The sequence below is a fragment of the Grus americana genome, chromosome 13 (genome assembly GCF_028858705.1).
Source record: "Grus americana isolate bGruAme1 chromosome 13, bGruAme1.mat, whole genome shotgun sequence".
Classification (NCBI taxonomy): domain Eukaryota; kingdom Metazoa; phylum Chordata; class Aves; order Gruiformes; family Gruidae; genus Grus; species Grus americana.
Window position 1 is genome coordinate 1,128,094 of NC_072864.1, and position 21,653 is coordinate 1,149,746.

A 21,653-nucleotide genomic window follows, 5' to 3' on the forward strand; every position below is an offset into this window, starting at 1 on the left:
ATTGTGCATATAATTTGATACTTTAATACCAATAATTTGTTATACATGTAATTTGATAATTTAATATCAATAATTTGTTATACAAATCTAGAATGCATTCATTTGGTTTTTTTCTTGGAAAAAGTTACATTCGAGGTTTCTGTGAATAAACATTCTTATTATTAAACTCCCAGTTTTGCCATATTTTGCCTGTAGTCTTCCTAAATGGGACAAAACTCAGACCCAGTGAAATCATACCCTTTTATTGTTACTCAAATGCAGCCTCCCATTCTGCTGTGGAAGATGCAGAACACTAAGACGAGCCACCTTGCTTCGTTAATGACGTTCTGATGCTGCTCCTTGGGCACATCTTCAGCACAAAGACAAGGAACGACCACAGAAAGCCAAGACAAGAACGAACAGCATTGTGTCACCATCAGAGGCAAAATTCTCCCCTACTCCTTTTCCATTGGTGTGCAGCTTTTAGGAGAAAGTCAAATCTCCGGAAACCACTGCAAACAGTGATCACAATAAAACAAGACCTGTTTTCTGTGGAAGCTGACTCATTATGACCTTCCAAAATGTCAGATTCCATACACTATGCCAAAAAGCCACGCTCAACATTATCTGTTTGTTTCCTCACACAGGGACAAAAAAAATAAGCAATAGGTAGCACTCGACAAATTGCACGGGCAATGGGGATTTGCTTGGTTTACAAAGCAGATAAAGGAGAGAGTCCCACCGGTAAGGACACTGCCACTAAAATCCTCATTTCTCCGAGGCTTGTTCAATGGATTTCGGAAACAAGAACTCTGGCAGGTTTTAGTAGTAACCCGGATCAATCCTCGTATGACGGTGGGGTTTGTACATCCACCTCCTCGCATCAATAGCGGGTTTGTAACACTGACCTGGTCAGTTCAGCATGCCTTTCAATGTACACAGATGGTCTATGTAGAGTTTAATAGCAGACTGCAAATGGCCACTGAAAACGTCTTTAAAAGCATTTGGAAAATCCCATTTTGTTACATCATTGCCAATTATCGTCTCTAGCAAACTAGCCTCTCGACTGGTTTGTTGATGTGCAATCTGGTTTTCCATATCCTGGGGGGAAACAGTGATCTCAGGAACCTCCTAAGGAAAGTAAAACTCACTCAACAGGATCACAGGAATGACAAACTAGTTATCTTCTGTAGAAATTATGAGAAAATTTTTTCCTCGTGTGTTCTACTGACCCATTATTTCTTCCCCGTTCTCTAACTTGGCTTTCTGTGGAGCTCATCAAAATCTCCCAAGACAAGAAGGACCACTGTTACGAGCTGCGCACCCTCCCTCTCGGATCCCCCCGGCAGCCCTTGGGATTTAACATCGTCTACCTTCCGCCGATCACTCCGAATGACCAGTGGTGCTGCTGCTGCTTCACGTCTGCACGATGCACCCAGAGACCCTCGCCTGAAATCATGGCTTCTCTGCACCAGCAGCAGTGAATGCCACTCGCATAAATCCTGCTCTAGATAGAAGAAACAGCCAGATAGAACAGGCTGAGTACACACAAACTGTTAGAACTAGTCTCCCATAACTCCTGCTTCACTCTATTCTTGTTTAGTTCCCTCGTTCTTTATTTCTTTTTAGTTTTTATACTTCTAGTTTCCCTGGCCAAATATAACAGCAAGGTTTTCAGAAAGTCTGTTCCTGGTAAATTCATTTCTACCTTATTCTTCTAGAGCTCAGGAAGGCATTATCTGAACACAGCAGTGACATAAAAGTTCAAAAGCCCAGATATTTTACAGTGCTGACATTCCTCACTTCAAAAACAAGAGCAATATCCACTCCTTCCCAAAACTGAGCAACGCAATCCTTGCACCCACGTGCCCAACAGCAAATCATATTAATTTATTTTATCAAAAAGTTCAATCAAGAGTAATTACTTCACTAAAAGAATACCAGATGATGCATTTTTCCATTGTAAATAAAAAACCCCCTCTTCAAGTCCTCACAACTTCCCACCTTCATACAGGTGTTAAAACCATTAAAGCACATCCATCTCTAACATTAGCTTTCTCTACTCACAGACTAAAGGGCTCTTTCTCACAGGAAAACGAACTTTTCATAGAAGGCAGTTTTCACTGAACTATGCTGGCTTCCTCACGCAAAGGCCAATAAAGCGCACACAGCAACCTTCTAAAGCCGGCTGATAAGAAAACGGACTTTTCAAGCTGGTAAGCCCATATGCAATCTTAATGTAACATACAGGTGACCTTACTAAGCTCCTCTACCTTCTATAAATTTAAATTAATTCTATAATTTTATTTAAGTTCCGAACTTGCTGTGGTGTATTAGCATATTAAAATTAACTCTGCAGGCTGTAATCACTTTACCTTAAAACAACTTACCAAGGCAAATTTGATAAAATTATAGTACCCCCTTGTGGTGTTACCTTCATACCCCAATAGAACATTTCTTAACACTATATTCTAAAAAAATCTTCTTCTATCAAGCTCAGTGGATAACTAATTAACCTTTTCTAGAATTCAATATGAGCAAAGGGAAATTAAAAGGACTATCACCAGAATCTGAGAATGGATGAGCTAGAACAACGGTTTTCCAAAGCTGGAAAAGTAATCTTTAGTAAAACCTTATGCATTTTTACATCATCAAACACAGCATATAATTCTTTGGTATGAAAACAGCATTTGGGTAATTGCCTCCACAGTGCAACACCAGTAAAGAACGCTCTCAATTATAGGGGGGGGAAAGAAAACCCACCCAAAACACAATCGTCTTATCAGTTACACAGTAATTTGAGTTCAACATTCAACGATTATATCTCCCCTTGTACCATGTTTCCCTCAGTAAATTTAAATGACCCCGGCCCTCTGATCCCAGAGCCCCTCTGCAGAACTCTGCAGGCTTCTGCTCTCCAAGACCTGCCCACACGTAACACACGTACCCCCTTCTCCTACCTCACCAGACCCTCATGGAAACAAGGGGACAAACAAAAAGGAACAACAGATTTTCAAAGCAGGACCAAACAAAAGGGTGGTTTGTATTCTCCACGCTATTGTGATTCCAAAGAGGTGTGGGATTTCTTGAGGCTAAAACATCCATGTCTCCTAAAGGACTATGTAGTACTGTACAAGTCTGTCCCATGTAAATAGTGTCACCTATTAAAATGCTACAGAGATACGACCAGTTCGGTTTACCTTCAGAAAGCGGCGGTCCCTGCACCTCATTGTTCCCAGCACCCCGTCAGCACCATTAACAGCAGCAGGGCAATACCAAAACCATGAAGCATAAAGAAGTTCTTTAGATGCCCCGCGTGGTGAATTTTTGTTAATATCTGCACAAACAAGAGGCACTTTTAAAAGATGTTATAATGATAATTAAGGCTTCTAAAAAAAAAAATCAAGAGATTATTACCTCATTTTCTTCATGATTATACAGTAATAGTTTGAACCAGTATTTGGCCAGACTCAAGTGAAAAAGATGGGGTTTATTTGCATTAACCTACTGGCTTTCTAACCAATATATATGTATATTGGTAGTTAATCTATGCATGAGAAACATGGCGAAGGATATCAAACCACACGGCTGTCCAAAGCCTGACACAGATAAGATGGCACAGAATAAATATCTGAAAAAAGTATTCAGTGCTTCCAACACAGATTGCCACCGTTAGCAGTAAATGAGGGTGTTTGAGAGGTGTGGAAGGGGTACGGGTACATTTTCAGTAACGCTGTGGATTTCAACAACCCCTTCAACAAAACAGACTCAGCTGGTGATCCCTACGCAGAGATGCAAGCTCTCCAGAAGTGGCAATGACACAGAAAAGAAAGGGACAAGCAAGTGAAAGGGAGAAGGATCTCCCTCCCGAAACCTGGGTTAGGTTGGTCTCCCCACCGGTCGCGTTGGGCAGACGCAGTCAAATTTGGGCTGAGGGGAGAAGACAGGCAGATGAGGCAATATTTGAGTGGGGCACCCTGGGGGAAGCCAACACCAGGCTGGCCGGGAGCGAGGGAGAGATGCCAGGCGCATATCTCTGCGGGCGCAGTCCCCCCGCGGCACCCAGCAGGGCTTAAGCACGAGCCTGGTTCCACCGTGCAGCTGACGACCGCGGGAGAAATTCATCTTTCTAGAGAAGGTATGGAAAACGAACGTGACATCCTGAGTATAGGTGTTTCGTTACAACGTAATTAACATGGCACAGCATTGAGAACAACAGTAAATTTGGTCTATAAAATACAGACCTAAGCTATACGGGATTTGTAATTGCCTAATATTAAAGCCTTGACATAAAGTAAATATATTTTAAGTTCCTGTTAGTTATGGAAACAGTTTTGAAAGATTGAAATGCAGTACCAATAAAGCCTTTGTAAATACTATCCTAAAATGTGTTTCTCTGAAAGAAAACAGTTACATTAGGAGGTTTATTTTTTTCCATATTTTTCCATATCAGGCTTACAGAGGAATGGTGTAAAACCACTTTTGTCTGCTGAAAGAAGGTGTGTTTTTGCATTATTCTTAAATTGTGACAAAAGAGGCATTGGGACCAGTAGAGGCAATAAGGCATCCTATTAAAAACCACTGGTGTATGTGTAAAAGAGGGAGCAACTGCATCAGTGGCAACGTATGAAACAGAACTTCTCTCTCTGCTGGGCCCAGCATCTGCCGCAGGGACAGCTGCTCCACAGAAGGAAGCCGTGCAAAGCAAAGCTGTGCCTCCTCAGTCCAGGGACGTAATTTCAACACTCTTTAAACAAGAATAAGCTACGTCACTACCACCAACATTTGTAAACCATGTCCACTTCAAGAATTTCAAAACACAACATCGGTATAACTGATTTGCCATTTTCTAATGAGAGAGTTGTAAGAGAATGACAAAGTGATTTTGTCTAAACCACACAATGAAGCAGTAGCAGAAGATGACAGAACCATCAGCTACACCAGCCTTACCATGTTAGTGCCCCATCAAGGCCAATTTACTGACCTTCAGACCATCACGGCCTTGGCGTCACAGGAACTTGGAGGGATCCAGGCAGTTTACATTCCTTTCACCTTTAAACATTTGCATTCACTTGAGAAGTGAGCCTACAACCAGCACAGGCCTTCAACTCCTCCACAAGTCCAGTCTTCTGACAGACAGGGCACTTTGAGACAACCCCACAACTGGACCATGGCAGCCACTGGAGCCAGCAGGATGGTTTGGTTATCGTGGTGCTCCCGTAAGATTTTCCTTGCAGGAGAGTCTTCTGCTGAGATCAGTTGCCCAAGTGCCTTGGCCAGACGAGCCTTAAACTGGATTTGAAGGGTGCCCCAAGATAGAGCGAGGAGGGATGTCTTTGGTGGGACTGCATATCATGTTTAGGGCAAAATGCTGTTGACGCAGACCATACTAAACCTGGGTAACTCTTTGGGTATCCAGAGCAGAAAGTCTCCCCACCAGTGCCCGTTTCCTATCAGCTGCTGTCTCATTGCTGTAGGAGCCCCAGCCTAGTGCCTTCTGACACCAGGTGTGTAACAGGGCTTGTGTAACCGCCACAGCACTAGTCTGAGGTTTCTCAGAACTGGATTTTCTGAAAGATTTTCTCCAAGAATGGGTAGTAAGCACTTGGGGCTTTGTCCATAGCTGTGCCAGTGAGGGCAATGAAGCAATTTACTCTTCACAACAGTAATTCTGTGTCCTTGCAATGATTATTGTGACCCTTGACGGACCTTTGTTCTGCCTCCTAAACTCAGCGTCCCAAGGAAACACTTCAGCTCCCAAACTGTACACACAAACCTCAGAGGCATCTCCTCAGTCAGGGAACTTTGCTGGGACAGCCTTTTTGCACAACCTTACAGAACAGCCTAGACACAGATGTTAATTCCCAGCTATTTTAATCCCATCATCTACCAAGTGCAACACATTATCTTCCATCACGATAGATGTACGCAACAAAATTAACCTCTCCTCTCCATGACAAACAAAGCTTAACATAGGCAAAACTGCATACATTCCTGACATCTGACTGCAGGTAAGGGATGGAAAAAAGAGAAAGTCTGAAAGAAATATACATAAGGAGATTTTATTCAGGCAAGAGAGGACCTCCTGCCTAACATACACAAGCCATTAAGAATTTTTCAACCAAATCATATGGACCTGCATGTACAGTACATGTTAATTCTTCTTCTTCTTCTTCCTTACAGAAGTAATGATGAAAGTATCTTGGCTTCAGGATGGACTGGTTTAATTCTGCTTCAGCACTCAATTCTGCCTTTCATTTTCCTACTGACTTTCTGAAATTCCATGGAAAGATATTGTTGTTAAACAGCGGTGAGAGTTATTCTCACAGCAGTGTACACTAACAATAATTCAGTGTGGTGTCATGGAAGGCTGTGAGCTCTTACTGAATTTATTTGAAAAATAAAGTTTGTTTTTTTTCTCAGAGATCTTTACTTAAGTCAGCATGGAACTCTTGTAAAAGATAACTACCAATAAGTCACAACTACCCAAGGAACAGCCTTTTTATTTTATTTTTTTATTCCTTGCTCACCATGACAACATAATAAATGAGCCCTGAGAGACTAGAAGTGCAGAACTATTTAAAATTTTCTATTTTATCTTTCATTGTATGCTTCCAGACATAACATCCATGATCTATTTTTTTAAAACCCTCTTCAGCATTTCCAAGTGAAATACTCCAATTTTCAACTGCAATATACAATAATCAGAAATACATCTTAGCTGTGATTCTAGGTAACAGTTTACAAAACCAGTCTCATAGTATTTTTGTCATCCATTAATAATTACTTGCTCCTGTAAAAGAAAAGCAACAAGCCAACAGTTTCAACATCTGCTTTTTCAATTTTTGTTTTGAGTTCTGTTGGACGTCTCTGTATTCTTTCATACATGACTAATAGGAAAGATACAAGACTAATAGGAAACATAACTGCAACTTCACTTACGGTTGGTTTCAGTTAACAGATGGTCTTTAAACTATCCAACATAAAAGCATTCATTTTAGAAAAACTGACCCCAAAACTGCTTCATAAAATAAAGTATTTCAATTTTTTTTCCCCCTCAAAGCTTCAGGATCTTTCAAGACACTGCAGTATAAGAGGCCCCAGGGTTTAAAAAAAACCAAACACAGACAAAACTTATAATTTCTGACCTTAAATATCAGAGACTAAAGGTTTTGCAATCTAAGTATCAGAAGTAACATATACAGCTATGCAAAAAGGCAGGCCTCCTAGACTACGTCTTTTCTTTCTAAATTTCACACACCAGCACAAAACTACAGCAAAGAGATCTGCAAAATCCCTGCGCTAGAGATGACTGCCACGATAGGTCAACCGAAGCCTTAGCTTCACAGAAGCTAGTGCAGCAGTTACGGTGGGGTCTTTTCGCTGTTGCAATAGCTGCTTCCTTCTGGATAAATCACTACTACGAGTCACTCACCAAGAAACATTTTCTTTAATTTTTCAGTAATGTGCTTTCGTGGGCACATGATTCAGGGTGATAGTAGTACAAGCCCTACTTCCAAACTACATAACGTAGAATACGGTGAATGAAAAATTGTTTGTCCCACACACACCTTGTACAGCTGAAGAGGCTTTACTTAGGATCGATAAATAGGCTTGGCAAGACCTGTGCTGTTCCACATTTCTTATTGTGACAATGCCACTGTACGTTTGCCCTGTTCTAACAAACACTTATCTACAAACCTGCTGCTGACCACAGTCAAAGCAAGCATAGCAAACCCGGTATATATGTACCTTTGGTTCAGTGCTTTTGTTCATAAACCGCCCCATTCGAGAGCTACGCGCTAACTTTGCTATGAGTGCAATCTGCTTACAGCATGGCTTTTCTTAAAGGTCTGTCTACAAAAGAAACCAAGAATAAAACCAAAGAAACAGCTATTGTCCAAAACGCCTCCCAAGCCCATCCATCACCCCTGGCATAACCTGGGGACAACGGGTACTGCCGCAGCACTGCTGTAGTTCCCCGGGCACCAGAGCGCGGTGCTGATTTAAATATGAACAAAGTTTAATGCCTCTGACCTTTGTCAGTCTCACTCCTCCATATGTTATGACAGCAGCCCAGTCAAAGGCAAGCCATCAAGAGCAACTTCACACAAAGTTTTAGGTTAACAATTAAAGATTATTTTAGTCAAAATTATATTGGAAAGTACTTTTTGCAAGTCTGTTCTCCTACTTCTATTTCAAAGGTGCCTGTGCAACAACACTGGAGAGCTGAGCAGAACTGGACTTCACAGAGCTTTCGGCCGCTGACTGGTGAAAGCGGCAACGCATCACTCTTCCAGGAGGAGACTGTAGGTGGCAGCATTTTTATATGGTAAAAACAGAATTCGCTTTGTTTAATATTCAATTTAGAGTCAGATTCTGAGCCCGTGGCTCACATGCGAGGATATTTACTCTTGCAATCAGTTCCTCCCACACAGCTATGTCTGTTAATGAAATGCCCATACAAGCCATTAATAGTTTGGTCTAGACAAGAAAAATTTAGCTTCTATCTTCTAACATTAAAGAACAACACTCAAAAAGTCACTCGAGTTTAGAAACAGATGAAGCAGCTGAAGCTTGCAAAATAGCACTATACCCTAGGAACATGGCTCTATTTTAAATAGAGTATTTTTATTCCTAACCAGAATTCTTTCAGCTTTGCAGAGAGGTATATCATTTTTTCTTTTTTTTTTTTTTTTAAAAAAGGGGGGAAAACCCCAAACACTCCAGTTTAAAAAGAGCTATTAAAAAAATCGTACAAGAATTAGCACTGGAGAAAAAGTTAGCAAACAAACCGAAGTTGAAAGTAAGTTTCTTTCTTTCAGTCTGTTTTTCCAGATGCATCATCAGCATCTGCATGTTAGCAATTTTTCATTATTTATAAATGTATTACAGGAACACAGCCAAACTACAAGCCAAGAAGTCCAGCACACACATTTTTAAAAATAGGGAATGTGTCTTGGTTATAGAACAAAAGAATTCATTTTATCACTTGGCTTTACCGCTTGAGAAAATGGCTCCTGGTGTGCTGAACTCCATGATAAATGTGCCCCCTCTAGATCTTTATTGCCCTTGTAAATCAAAGGACTGACAGCAGTTAATAAGAAAGCTTTTGAAAGGTTTTGAAGTTTTGCTTTGTACAAATAAAATCTCATATTAAAGAATTTGCTAGTCCTCAAGGTGTGGAAAAATGAGTATGACTAGAACCTGTTGTGCTTTCTTTTTTTAACTGCTTGTTTCCAGCATTTTCAAAAAATCATTTTGTAGCAAGGTACCAGAATAAAATAAGCAAATCACTCTGTACTGAAATATAAAACTTAGACTTAAGTCATTAAAAAAAATAAAATCTTTCTGGTATTTCTATACCCTGTGAGGTCTGGACAGGGAAACAAAATCAGAAATGTACAACATAAAACAGGAAAGATTTTTCCATCATTTTACATCAGATGTTGAAAATACTTCTACAAACCGTTTTTAACTAAAGAAAGCAATGATTCTACATCCAAAAGTTATCAGTCAAAATTCCACTGTTATACTGTTGTATGGAGGACAGGATTATTTGAGTCACCAGATAACCCACAGGTATGGACAAAAGTTTTTAAATGCATTGGCAGAAACTACAGCGATATTCACAGATGGGCAGATTATGGTAAGTAGCATGACTTCTACTTCTACATGTACCTTTTGGTCAAGCAACAGTACCCTACAGGGAAACAAAGAAATAAATTACTACAACACAAATAAAGATCATATCATAGAGTGAACAGATCAACTTATAATTACAGATTTTAAAGTCTGCTTTAGAGATTACATTCTAGAACAGACATGTGGAAAAAAAATGGTTGGCTGGAGGTCTTCAGAAGCAAACTGAAGTGTGGATAAGGACACTCTTTAGGGTATCATGCACTGAGTATACAGCGTCAGCATTTCACTGAATTACAGTTTAACCAAAACAAATTAGAATTAATGTTGTGGTGGCTTTCTGTTTTCCTTCCACGGCTTGCATTATCCCTGTTCAATTCCAGGCAGCATCGTTCCTTCTAAAACAGTTTATGGCACACCCTGGCTGAGGAAATCTTAACAGGAAACTAGAGTTATTTGGACAAAGCTAAACATATTTATAGGGAAATAAACATATTTCCTGTTCAAACTGGTAGCACAAAGGTATTATGTGACAAACTATCAACAGGTCTAAAGAAAGCCTAGCTTCTCTTCACTGGATTTTAAACATATTTTAGAAAGCATCTCAATGAAAATACACGTTAGTGGACATTGTCTCTTTCATCGTTCAGTTCCCGCCACCCCAATCTAGGAAAAATAAAGCTGAGTTTTTCTTTAAAAACAAAGACAAGTATTAACAGAGCACATTAACAAGTGTCATTTAGGATTAGGATCCAAAGTATCAGGCATCGATATTTCCCAGCTGTGTGGATCTTTTGTAGCCAAAGTTCCAGGGATGTCACTTATCACTAGCAGACACCGGAAAGCTACAGAGAGAAAGCAAATCAGACTGAAGCATTACTGCCTCCTGGGTGATTTATCCTCCTCCCTACACCCACAGCTTGCCCTGCCCACAGCCCACCATCTGCTTGCTTACGCAATTGTCCTTCATGCACTCTGCCCTTTAGGTAGCTGGAGAACCCTCTTTATCTGAGAGAGACTCAGAGACATGGGTAATCAAACCTTTCTTCCCGAGGAGAGGCTACTGAGCAGCAAACAGCAGCACCTTCGCAGACTAGATGGAAAAATACACGTCAAGAGCTATACACAGAGCAGGCTGTAAGCCTGGAGGGTGTAGCCTACCGCACATCCACCCAAGGCTCAGTTCATGGCCTCGAAGCGAGGTTGTTACTGGCATTTTCATTTAAAGAAGTGGTCTGTTTCAGACTTCATCGTTGGAAAGAACACCTAGAAATACACACTGAGTGTATTTAGTAAGCGTATGCCTTCCCTCGTCTGTAGATGATCAGACTCTGCTGTGATTCTGCCAACAGAATTACCTCCATTTGTTTTTCCCCATAACAAATTTCCATCATTGCCCCCCACCCCCAATACTGACAGACTGAAAGGAGAAGTCAAGAGGTAAGGCCCCTGAAAGTGTCCTTCAGCTGTGTAACTAGGGGTTGGCAGGGCAGCATTAGTTAAATTAGAAAACAGCTGGCAAGCAGAGACTCCATAAAGCCATGCTTGATAGCTGCCCAGAGAAAGGTCACCGATCCAATAAGGATCTAGGCCTAAACATGACATGGGACATTTCCCCAAAATAAAAAACAAGTTTAGGAAACATCTAGTTATGTCGCAGTTAAAAGACAAATACTAATTCCTGACGGAAGGTCCAACATTCCTGAAGTAGAACTGTGATCCCCAGGGCTGGAAAAGAGGTCAAAACATGACGAGAGATGTACAAACTACGCAGAATCTGGATACCAACAGCTTTCTTCCTGCTGCTTCACAACAGCTGACAGTGGCAGATCTTGGCTTTGAAAAGCCTACAAAGATGTCCTCCTGTGCCACCACCAAATACAATCTTGCGCTTGAGGAGAATTTACAACACCTAACAAATCCAAAGGAAGAAAGTAATGACAAAAAGTGCATTCAGAATGAAGTTACCAGTGGCACCATTCACCTTCTGCAAACAAACTTTCTTTTAAATGAAGTCCTAACTGATACTACATGAAGGGGACAGCTAGCTCAAACGTAGCAGACGTCCATCTCCAGACAGCATCATGTTTCTTTGCTGCCAACTTCCCCCTGAGGTTAGCACGGTCACTATTAAAGGAAAACTAGAGATTGGTTTAACAATTATAATCATTAATTTGATTTTTAAACTACTTTAGTCTTATTTTTCAATCCAGAAGTTATTCTTAAACCTCTGAAAACAGTTATGTGTAAGTTTGGGGGTTTGTGGAACTTTTCGGGTTTTTGTGGGGTTTTTAATTGTTGTTGTTTTTTAAACAAAAGCCCAACAATCAATGATGGAATCCCTTGTTCCATTTAAAGAACAAAACACACCTCCCTCCCTCCCCACTTCAGGTCAGTTGCTCGCATTCTTCAGAGTCTCTGTAAACTTTGAGTTTCAGCTCAGCAATCACGAGCCAAATCATATATAAGTATTGATGTTTGCCACTCTACAGTTAAATTACATCAAGCATCAATGCAATCAACTCATTAGCTGTTTTTTATTGAGCACCAACATTCATTACTTACTTTTCAATTCTTTGATTAAGCAACATATTGCCTGTATTCCCAGTCTACATCTACCAGCTGATTAGCTCAATAATACTGATAATCTTCTCAAGTCAAAAGAGCTGGGAAGGGAAGTAACTGAAATCCCTATGAGCAGACTCAATTTACTCCTTTTGTGTATAACATCAATACACTAAACTACTAGCAATACAATCGAGCAAATGAAACTTCAAATGTGCTAAGTTAGAGAGTAATTTTAACAAAAAGTCACAGCAGGTCATTAAAATGCCCCTTAATTGTCTCTAGATCATACTCCGTTATCCTTCCACAACCTTCCTGGCATGCTGAGATTTTAAATCTCTTCTGACTGATGTAAGAACCAAGAACAGAATTGAAGTGTGATTGTCACATACGGAGTCTGAATGCCAAAGGTCAAAACAGCTTACTGGTATGCTGGCCCACTGCTCCAAATTTTATATCTTTTCTGTCCCTCGGTTATTGCCTGACATGATTTAACAACTGTAATTCCTTATTTAACGATGTCAAAGGTTTTTAGGAAATTGACTGTATTTCACCAACGATATATTTCTTCTTGATTACAGAGTGGTTAAAATGATTTTAAACCAAGACAGCAAAATAAAGCAGTAATAAAATCAATAAAAGGTGCTTAAAACATTCCTTCTATTAGGTAATGGCATTTAAAATATCCGTAGCTTGTAATGGCACTTAGGATATGCCCAAAAATCAATGAGCTAAATTACTTATTGAACTAGTTAATTTGAACATTGAGTTTTATATGTATATTGATAAAACAAGCTACAAGAATATTGGCTACATTTGAATTTCACGGTCGGATGTCTCCCTCTGCTGGAAAAAAAACTCTAAAAACTCAACCAGAATTTTATTTTTTTTTTAAAGTGGCATCAACTCTAAAGGATGTAACGTCTAAAAAATTCCACAAGAGGTCTCTAATTCCCGTAGAGTTCGTAAATTAGCGCTGCTTTTGCTGAAATCTGCTAAGTGTTCAAAGATGCTAAGCACCACCACAAAACTTCAGGTTTCACCCAGAATACCGCCACTTGGTCAGACCTCAGAAATACACAAAAAACACAAAACGTGGGAAAAGCTTAAAAATAAGGCATTATCATAATGCTTTAAAACCAGTGAGACTATCCTCAAGAATTTTGCTAATACTTTTCATGTTAATAATAACTTCATAAAAGATCCAGGAATGACAGCCTCAGGTCCTGTTTTCCTGCTAGAAGTAAACTACAAAAGACAAGCTCTGTGTCTCCCTGTCCCTACTCTTCAGGTGCAAAAACCCTCCTACAAAGACTAGCCTAAGTACTCGGCTTAGTTCAGAGTCTGATTTCTCCTTTACGCCGAGGAAAGCTGTACTTCAGAAAGGAAAAACATTTATAAAATAGGAGAGGCTGAAGGACATTGCTTTTGCATACAAAACAAATTAGCCTAACACAGTCCCCTCAGAAGCAAGCAAACACTAACAGTAATAAAGATTTCTGCCTATTTATGTAGACTTTTATCACCGCAGTACTGGGAACCCTGAAGTTACCCGAGGCTCTGAAAGGAGAGGCAGAGCGATGGAGTTCTTCCCAGGTTGCAGAGACAGCCACAGGAGGCAAGGCAGTGCACAGCTAAGATCAGGATACCACCCTGCATGTGCCATTAGCGCTTCCACTCTCTATCAAGATGAGAGGACAGCACCCCTGCATTTTAAACCTGCAGTCTAGCGGCAACGAGACTATGACATCATTCTGAAGCCGCTCTCTCATTTTTTGAAAGGTCATGGTGATTAGGAGATGTTCCTGACAACTGGAAAAAGACAAATGCCACACTCATCGTCCAGAGGAGCCTCAGCGGGAGCCTGGGAAGGCTGGGCAGCCCCTGGAACCTCCGTTCCCGAAGGGGCTATGGGGCACACGCTCCTAGAGGCCGTGCAGTCAGCAGGCCCAGGCGCAGACCCCAGCAGGGACCCGATGGCCCGGGGCCGGACGCCCCCCTCCCGCCTCAGGCTCCCGCTGACAGGAACCAGCCCCGCAGCCAACCCCCCTCCCCTCGGGCGGGGTGCGCCGAGGCGCAGCTGCAGGGAAGGGGAACCGGCACCCCTGGGGACCCCTCGAGCGAGGGCCGCTCGCCGGCCGCCCGCCTCCCTGCTCCGCCGGCCCGGCCTGCCCCTCACCTCCGGGCGGAGCGACCCGACTCCCCCAAGATGGTGCCGCGCCGCCGACAGCGGGGATGCACCTTCCCAAGATGGCGGCGACGCGTCCGTCTCCCGCGACCTCTCCAAGATGGTGTCCTGCCGGCGACGACCTCTTAAAGATGGCGGAGGTGGCCCCGCCCCGAAGCGGGGCAGGCTGGGAGCGGGGGCCGCGCGGCGGGGAGCGGGCCTGGTGCGGGCGGTCGGTCGGGCCGGGTTGGCGGCGGAGCGGGGCCGGGCGGGCGCCATGCCGGAGCTGGCGGTGGACCGGGTGGTGGTGCACCCGCTGGTGCTGCTCAGCGTCGTCGATCACTTCAACAGGTGGGGCCGGACGGGCGCGGAGCCGCGGCGCTGAGTCACGGTCAAGGGCCCGGGCCCGGGCCGGGCTGGGCCGTGAGGGACCCGGGGCCGTGAGGGGAGCGGGGCCATGAGGGACCCGGGACCGTGAGGGACCCGGGGCCGTGAAGGGAGCGGGGCTGCGGGGGGAGCCGGGCCCCGGGGCGGGCAGATCGGGGTGGAGAGGACCCCGCGCCGTGAGGGGAGCGGCGCGCCCGGGCCCGGGCCGGTCGCTCGGTGCCGAGGGCCGCGATCCCCGTGTGGCGGCGGGAGCGCGGCCTGCGGGAGCCGCCGGAGCCCCCCGGGCCGCCGCTGCTGTTTTCGCCTTCAGGAGAAAAGTGGGAGGGCTGTCAGCGCCCGTCCGAGGGCTCGGAGACGGCGTCCTGCTCGGTGAAACGGGGCAGCGGAGGGGCTCGTTCCTGCAGCTGCCGAGGGGGGATAAGTCATGGCCCTTAAACGCCCGGTGGAATCTGTGCCCAGTTTAACTTAATTGCGCCAATTGACAAGCAGCTTTAGTGTTAAAAACCAAAAATCTCGCAAGGCAAACCAGCCTGCCGTTGGGAAAGCGATCTGCGGGTGCACCGAGCACACGCACTTCATAGCCCGCTGTCCTGCGGAGAGGCTGCAGCGGAGCCCGGTCTGGGTCACGGTCCCCCTCCTTGGCTGCACCGGACCACGTAACCTCTGTCTGCACCGCTGGGTTACAAGGTTTGGTTCCGGGGGCACCGAAACGCCTTTCTCTAGATATAAATTAACAATCAGTAATAAAACAATCATAACGCTTTTTCTTCTGTTCCAATGCACGTGCTGTTTAACTTGCAGAAATTAGATGAAACAACTTGTCTGCTCTTACGTCCTTTCCTGAATCAGGGTTTTTGTCGCAGGAACTGACAGTCTTTTCCATTTAGAATAGGAAAAGTTGGAAATCAGAAACGAGTCGTCGGTGTGCTGCTAGGCTCGTGGCAGAAAAAAATACTAGATGTGTCCAACAGTTTTGCAGGTGAGTTTGGACGTCCTACCCTTGTTCAGTCCTACTGAATTATTTAATAGACGGATTGCATTTGGGGTTTTTTAAGCCACCTTGACAGAGCAGAGGTTGTTCCCTCCGTGTACAAATCAGCCTACATCTAACAAAAACCAAGAAGTGCTGTCCAAAATACACCTATTCCAGCCAGTCCTGTGCTGCACCTTCCCACTAAACTGTGTATGTGGAATGTTTCGGGAGCAGATGTAAACCTCTCTTAAAACACTGGCGAATATTTTGCTGCGTTGGACTTGCTGACCTGCTGAGTGATTGGTGTCTCAACATGTTGTACAGAAATCACAGCGCTCGGTGCTGACGTAGCTCTTGCCTACTTGTGTAAAGATTTAATGTATATGTCAGCTCTACTACTATTCCTCGGATTTTGTCCACTTAAATGCTAGTTGTTATGTATGTTGTTAATGGTGTTGAAATAGTTTCCTCTTAAATACTTACATGTGATAGTAAAAGTACTTCTTGAATGCATGGCTTTTGCTGACCCATTTGTGTTAGTTAGATCATTTCCTTCCCAGCGGGGCTGCTCTGTGATGAAGCAAAATTATCTCCATTTATATATGGAGTTTCACAGTTTATGTGAGTTCTTCTCCCAAGTGTGGACTATGGGTTTTTTCCAACTTTTGGAGGAACTTTTTTCCATTTGAGTTGAAAAGAGGATTTTTTTTTTTGTCATTTTGATGGCCTTTCAACTAGGAAGCCTTTTACTATATCTGTAAATTAAAAGGCTGAGACCTGTCTCTGTTCTCACAACTGTGTGCCTGTATACATGCTAACTGATAAAAGAACTAGTCCTTTACTCAAGGGTAGATAGTCCTTACTTAAGTGCCTCGTGTTCTAGTAGTTTATAAAAGTGCTGATGACATGTGTTCTGCACTGAAAACTAATTTTTCTTGAAGTAGACTGCTGTTGATCAACAAGCTGTAAAGTCTACTGGGATACTCAGTTTATCATATCCGATGTCTGTGCACACTACTGAGTCACTTGTGTTTGTGGGAGGATCTCTCTCTGATGGTTGATGTTGTCCACGGAGGATAACCCTCAGAACACCTTAATTTCATTCCTCAGTTCTAAACTGTTAGTCATTATGAGACGGCCTCTACCCGAGAGAATCGACTGGCACTGCAGGTTAGCTTGTGCAGCCTAGTGTTGCAGAGCAGTTGAAACTGGTTAAACTCTCCGTTAGCAGCCAAAGATATCCTAAACCACAGTGTTTCTGCAAACACTTTCAGTCTGGAAGTTGGTTCCTTAAATACTGATATTTTGTTTGATCCCCAGTACCTTTTGATGAGGACGACAAGGACGATACTGTGTGGTTTCTAGACCATGACTATCTGGAGAACATGTATGGAATGTTTAAGAAGGTCAACGGTAAGTTGAGGTCATCTTGCAGTCAGGAATACACTCCCAGAAACTTTCAAGACTGTGTAGGAAAGTGAATTCAGAGTAAGGCAGAGAGTTAATTGCTTACTTAAGAAGCCGTTCCGTGCTTATTCCTTCTGTGACTTCACTTCGCTGATGGTTTCCATAGGTTAATTTGTGCAAGTAGTTTGTGTTCTTAACACGTTAATTTATACCTTGCTAATTTTCCCAAGTCTCCTGACAGCTTTGTATCTTCAGAGTAATTCAGAATTCAAAAATGCCATTATTTCTGAAGAATTTCAAAGCTTTCCCCTCTATAGCCCGTTCTATACAGATGTGCCCTGAAATTAGTTTTTTATGAATGCAAACATTACAAACTCATGTTTTGTAAGTAATGATTCTAATTGCTCTTCACCTCTTTTTTCAAAAGTGTCTTTCCCACCCAGTTTGAGACTTTGGAGCTGAACGTTCACTCATAACTTCAATTCCTATGAATGTTCTTAGCCCTGGGACAAATTGTCATTCTCGTGATACAGTTAGCGTTTCTAGAATTTTTGCATCTCTAGCTGTCGGAGTTTCAAGCTGTCAGATCCTGACATCTGCAACATTAATAAATGATAGGAAGTAGTCCAGTTTAGTTAAGAACCTAGGAATAAAGTTATACATGTGATTAGTAAGCTACAATAAGTACGATCAGTAAACTTTGTCACTAGCTGGCCATTGTCTTGCCTACCATGATTCATGTCCCCCTACTTTCCACTCATCTTCTACATACATCACATTTCCACTCTTTGTTTGCTAAAACCATCTCTGCCTAAATCTTTCAGCTGTTGTCTTACCATGTGATTCTGATTTAGAATCCTTTCTGGTTTTGCTCAGCTAGAGAAAGAATAGTTGGTTGGTACCACACAGGCCCTAAACTGCACAAGAACGACATCGCCATCAATGAGCTGATGAAAAGATACTGTCCTAACTCTGTAAGTGCTGCACTTTTGGGGTTTGTTCTTTTCCCCCAACCCCCTCTCTTCCTAAATGGGGGGTCTGGGATCCCTTGGCCCCACTGTTGTTACTGGTGATACACCTTGGTAAAGACCTCGTAGCTGCGAAGTGATTGAGGAACTCAGATCAGAGTCTTTTGAAACAGCTATCGCTGTCTTTTCTCAGAGCCTGAAGTTAACACCTCTGAGCTGGCAGTGTCCCGTTGCTGTGGAGCGCAGAGCTGACTTTGGTAATTTTTTGTAGTCTTTGAATGAAACAGTTTTCTGAAATGTTTGCTTTTTCTTTCCATAAGGTGTTGGTGATTATTGATGTGAAGCCAAAGGACCTAGGGCTGCCCACAGAAGCCTATATTTCAGTTGAAGAAGTTCATGATGTGAGTATTTAACATGTCTCCCTGCGTCTTCCTAGGAAAAGGGTTTCTGTTAGAAGGTGGCTGTTAGGATTGCCTTATTTTCTGAAGGATGCACGTCCCACGGCACAGAGTTGCCTTTTACGTGTGGGACGTTGCGTTTGGTAGTGAGGGCCTGTGACTGGCAGACAAAATCTGCTGAAACCAGACATTAAAACCCAGGCACAGTAAAAGCATTTGTAACTAAAGCTTTCGTCCCCCAATGCCCCTGGAAGAAAAGCTGTGCGTTACTGTTTGACCTAAGGAATGACACAGCTCCAGCTGTCCATATGAAAAATGGACGAAAGATGCTTCTCACCCATTTTTGTCGTGTCCGTGGCCATGAAGAAAGTCACAGATCGGAGCGCTTTTAAGACGTCACTTTTACACGTCAGCCTGTTTGCAGAGGTGTTGCGAGTAATTAGGTGCTTACTCATTTGTGCACCTGCCAGTGCTGAGTAGGTAGATCGGGCATGAGCAACACTTACTAATCACTTGCAGCACCATGCAGACAACATCCAGTCGTAAGTCAGCTTCAGCTTTTCATTTGCAATTGTTCGATTTAAATGACGTTCTGGGTGTATATAAAAAAGTTTGAGCCTTTTGCCTTTCCGAGACCCTCACCATGGGGAAAAAGCTGCTCCCAGTACTGCAGATCTCCTGTCTGCAGGATTTGTTCTTAGTTTTTAATTCACAGTAGTCCTGGTGGTGCTTTCTATTTGCAGCTGTGTACTGGTCCAGGTAATGGTTTAGAAAACACAAGGGTAAAACTTGTTCTCAGAAATTCAGCCTGTGACTCTTTTCAACATCTTCCCTAATATCCTGTGCATAAATTATAATTTTAATGAAATTGCTCCATATTAGTATTCTTTTCCTGGAACTGTGTATGTGCTTCTAACTGGCTGAGAGCAAATACCAGCATGAAAAAAGGTGTCCCAAAAACGTAATAAGGTTCTATCAGGAAAGAAAGAAGGAAAGAAAGAAGGAAAGAATTGTATTTAGTGAGACTTTCCGTTCTACCCACTGTGTGCTTGGTCTGACCGTGTCTCCTGTGTTCTTGCACCTCCAAGGACGGCACTCCCACCTCCAAGACGTTTGAGCACGTGACTAGTGAGATCGGAGCAGAGGAGGCAGAGGAAGTCGGTGTTGAACACTTGCTACGGTAAGCGTCTTTAACCTGAAAGCCTTCTTCTGAGACTTGCGTAGCCGTGAACACGATCTGGCTGGCACGTCCCAGTGCTAGCTTCCTGGGGGAAAGCGGATCTTGTTAAACACGTACCTAAACTCTAACAGCGTGTTCATTTAGCGAGCTGGCTTGGCGTATTCGTTCATTGCTAGTGCAAAGCGTGACTGCCCGCTGATGAGATGATGAAAACTGCACGTTCATTCTGTCAGAGCTGCAGGATATTGCATCGTTTGGAACTGCCTCCGGGTGCTGTGTGCTCAGAGCAGGCCTGAACGGGAGCGTTGCTGCTGGGGCTGGAGCTCTCCCATCAAAAAGAGAGCAGTCACCCTACGCAGCCCAGGTCGCCTTTTCACCAGTCAGAACTCCTGTTGTTTATTTCTCTGTCCCTCTAACTGGTATTACAAAAATTATTCCGAAGGGAACGTACGCGCACCACAGGGTACAACAATGGTCTATTTTAGGTGCATGCTTTGTAACGTGCATCGGTTCGGTCTGTCTTTGACTTGGCGCGTTCAGTTCAGCTGTGCTTCAAACTGCTTTTCCTTTTCAGCTGGAGAGGTTGCATAAGTGAACATGCCCCCCGGTACTGAGAGAGCAAAGCGACCTTCTAATGCTGATTCTTTCTGTTGGGGTGTTCCAGGGATATCAAGGATACGACGGTGGGCACTCTGTCCCAGCGGATCACAAATCAGGTCCATGGCTTGAAGGGACTGAACTCCAAGCTTCTGGACATCAGGAGCTACCTCGAGAAAGTGGCCATGGGCAAACTCCCCATCAATCACCAGATCATCTACCACCTTCAGGACGTCTTCAACCTGCTTCCAGATGTCAACCTGCAGGAGTTCGTCAAGGCCTTTTATCTGAAGACCAACGACCAGATGGTGGTGGTTTATCTGGCTTCTCTCATCCGTTCCGTGGTGGCCCTGCACAACCTCATTAACAACAAGATTGCCAACAGGGATGCAGAGAAGAAGGAAGGACAGGAAAAAGAAGAAAGTAAAAAGGAGCGAAAAGATGAGAAGGAGAAAGACAAGGAGAAGAGTGATGTCAAGAAAGAGGAGAAAAAGGAGAAGAAGTAAAATGTAGGGTTTTTTATTTGTAAATTAAAAATCTTGTAAACTAAATCACTTTGCTGGGTTCTTTTCTCTCGTTGACATGGTCAGCACTTTGCTTTCCTCGGCTTTGGTAGCCATCGTACTGGGGTGGGATAGACCTGCTCAAACTGGCAGCTGCCACAACAAGTGGACAGTTACTGCGGGGCAGGTGGGGCAGTTTGGGGCAAAGGGGTAAAAGGGTAAAAGTTGGGGGGGGGATGTTTTATTTAGGGCAGCACTCTTCCTTCCCCCCCACCCCCGGTGCTCCTTCTGTGACCAGTAGGGCAACAGCTGAGGATTTCCACCATGCATGGTGTTAGACGCCACGCTCTGTCCTGCTCCTCACTGAGTTTTCACTGCTGTGTGACACCGGTTTTATGAGCACCAATTCATTGTGGAGCTGAGGTGGAGGTGCTGAGTTCTGGAAGCACCACGGCATGACTGGCAGAAGCTGTTGCTATGGCTGGCTGTACCTTGTGCTGGGCTAGCATATCTTTTTGCTAGCCTTTCTAGCTGGCCACTGACAAGCAGCATTGGCTCGTTTGTTACCTGACACTTCGGGGCAGGGGGGAGCAGACAAAAACCTCTGCTGCTGGCTGATGTGGTGCTCTGCAGGGGTGGAAACACTGAGGGGGCAGAAGATGGGACCCTGTGCTGGTGAGGAAGGGAGGTTGTGTCAGGTCATTACCGTATTGGGTGTGTGTACTGGCAGTTTTCCAGACAAATTCATTACAATTAGCCAATTTCACAGAACATAGCCAGCAGATTAACCTGGTTCCTATCTGCACTGTCTGCAGGCACCTCGGTGCCTGTTGGTGTAGCGCAGGTGGCACGGTGCGACTGGTAGAGCTTCTCCAGCTCTGTGCCCT

General features: G+C 43.7%; 1 protein-coding gene and 1 long non-coding RNA gene across 2 annotated transcripts; one reads left to right on the plus strand and one right to left on the minus strand.

The window, feature by feature from the left end:
* Positions 1-6,025: 6,025 nt before the first annotated feature.
* Positions 6,026-14,203, minus strand: LOC129212510 (uncharacterized). Its single transcript, XR_008579191.1, has 2 exons — positions 13,739-14,203; positions 6,026-10,466 (listed from the first exon to the last, which is right to left on the minus strand). It is a non-coding gene; the product is annotated as an uncharacterized LOC129212510 (long non-coding RNA).
* A 329-nt stretch (positions 14,204-14,532) lies between these two features.
* Positions 14,533-20,814, plus strand: PSMD7 (proteasome 26S subunit, non-ATPase 7). Its single transcript, XM_054841186.1, has 7 exons — positions 14,533-14,704; positions 15,628-15,719; positions 17,034-17,126; positions 17,997-18,094; positions 18,409-18,489; positions 19,575-19,666; positions 20,331-20,814. The coding sequence occupies exons 1-7, from the start codon at positions 14,631-14,633 to the stop codon at positions 20,767-20,769; spliced, it is 969 nt and encodes a 322-aa protein (XP_054697161.1). The 5' UTR covers positions 14,533-14,630; the 3' UTR covers positions 20,770-20,814.
* Positions 20,815-21,653: the final 839 nt, after the last annotated feature.

Coding starts and splice junctions, on each gene's coding strand:
- PSMD7 (XM_054841186.1), top strand. CDS start 14,631: ATGCCGGAGCTGGCGGTGGACCGGGTGGTGGTGCACCCGCTGGTGCTG. Junction 15,720..17,033: donor TGTGTCCAACAGTTTTGCAG/GTGAGTTTGGAC, acceptor TTTGATCCCCAG/TACCTTTTGATGAGGACGAC. Junction 18,095..18,408: donor AAAGATACTGTCCTAACTCT/GTAAGTGCTGCA, acceptor TCTTTCCATAAG/GTGTTGGTGATTATTGATGT.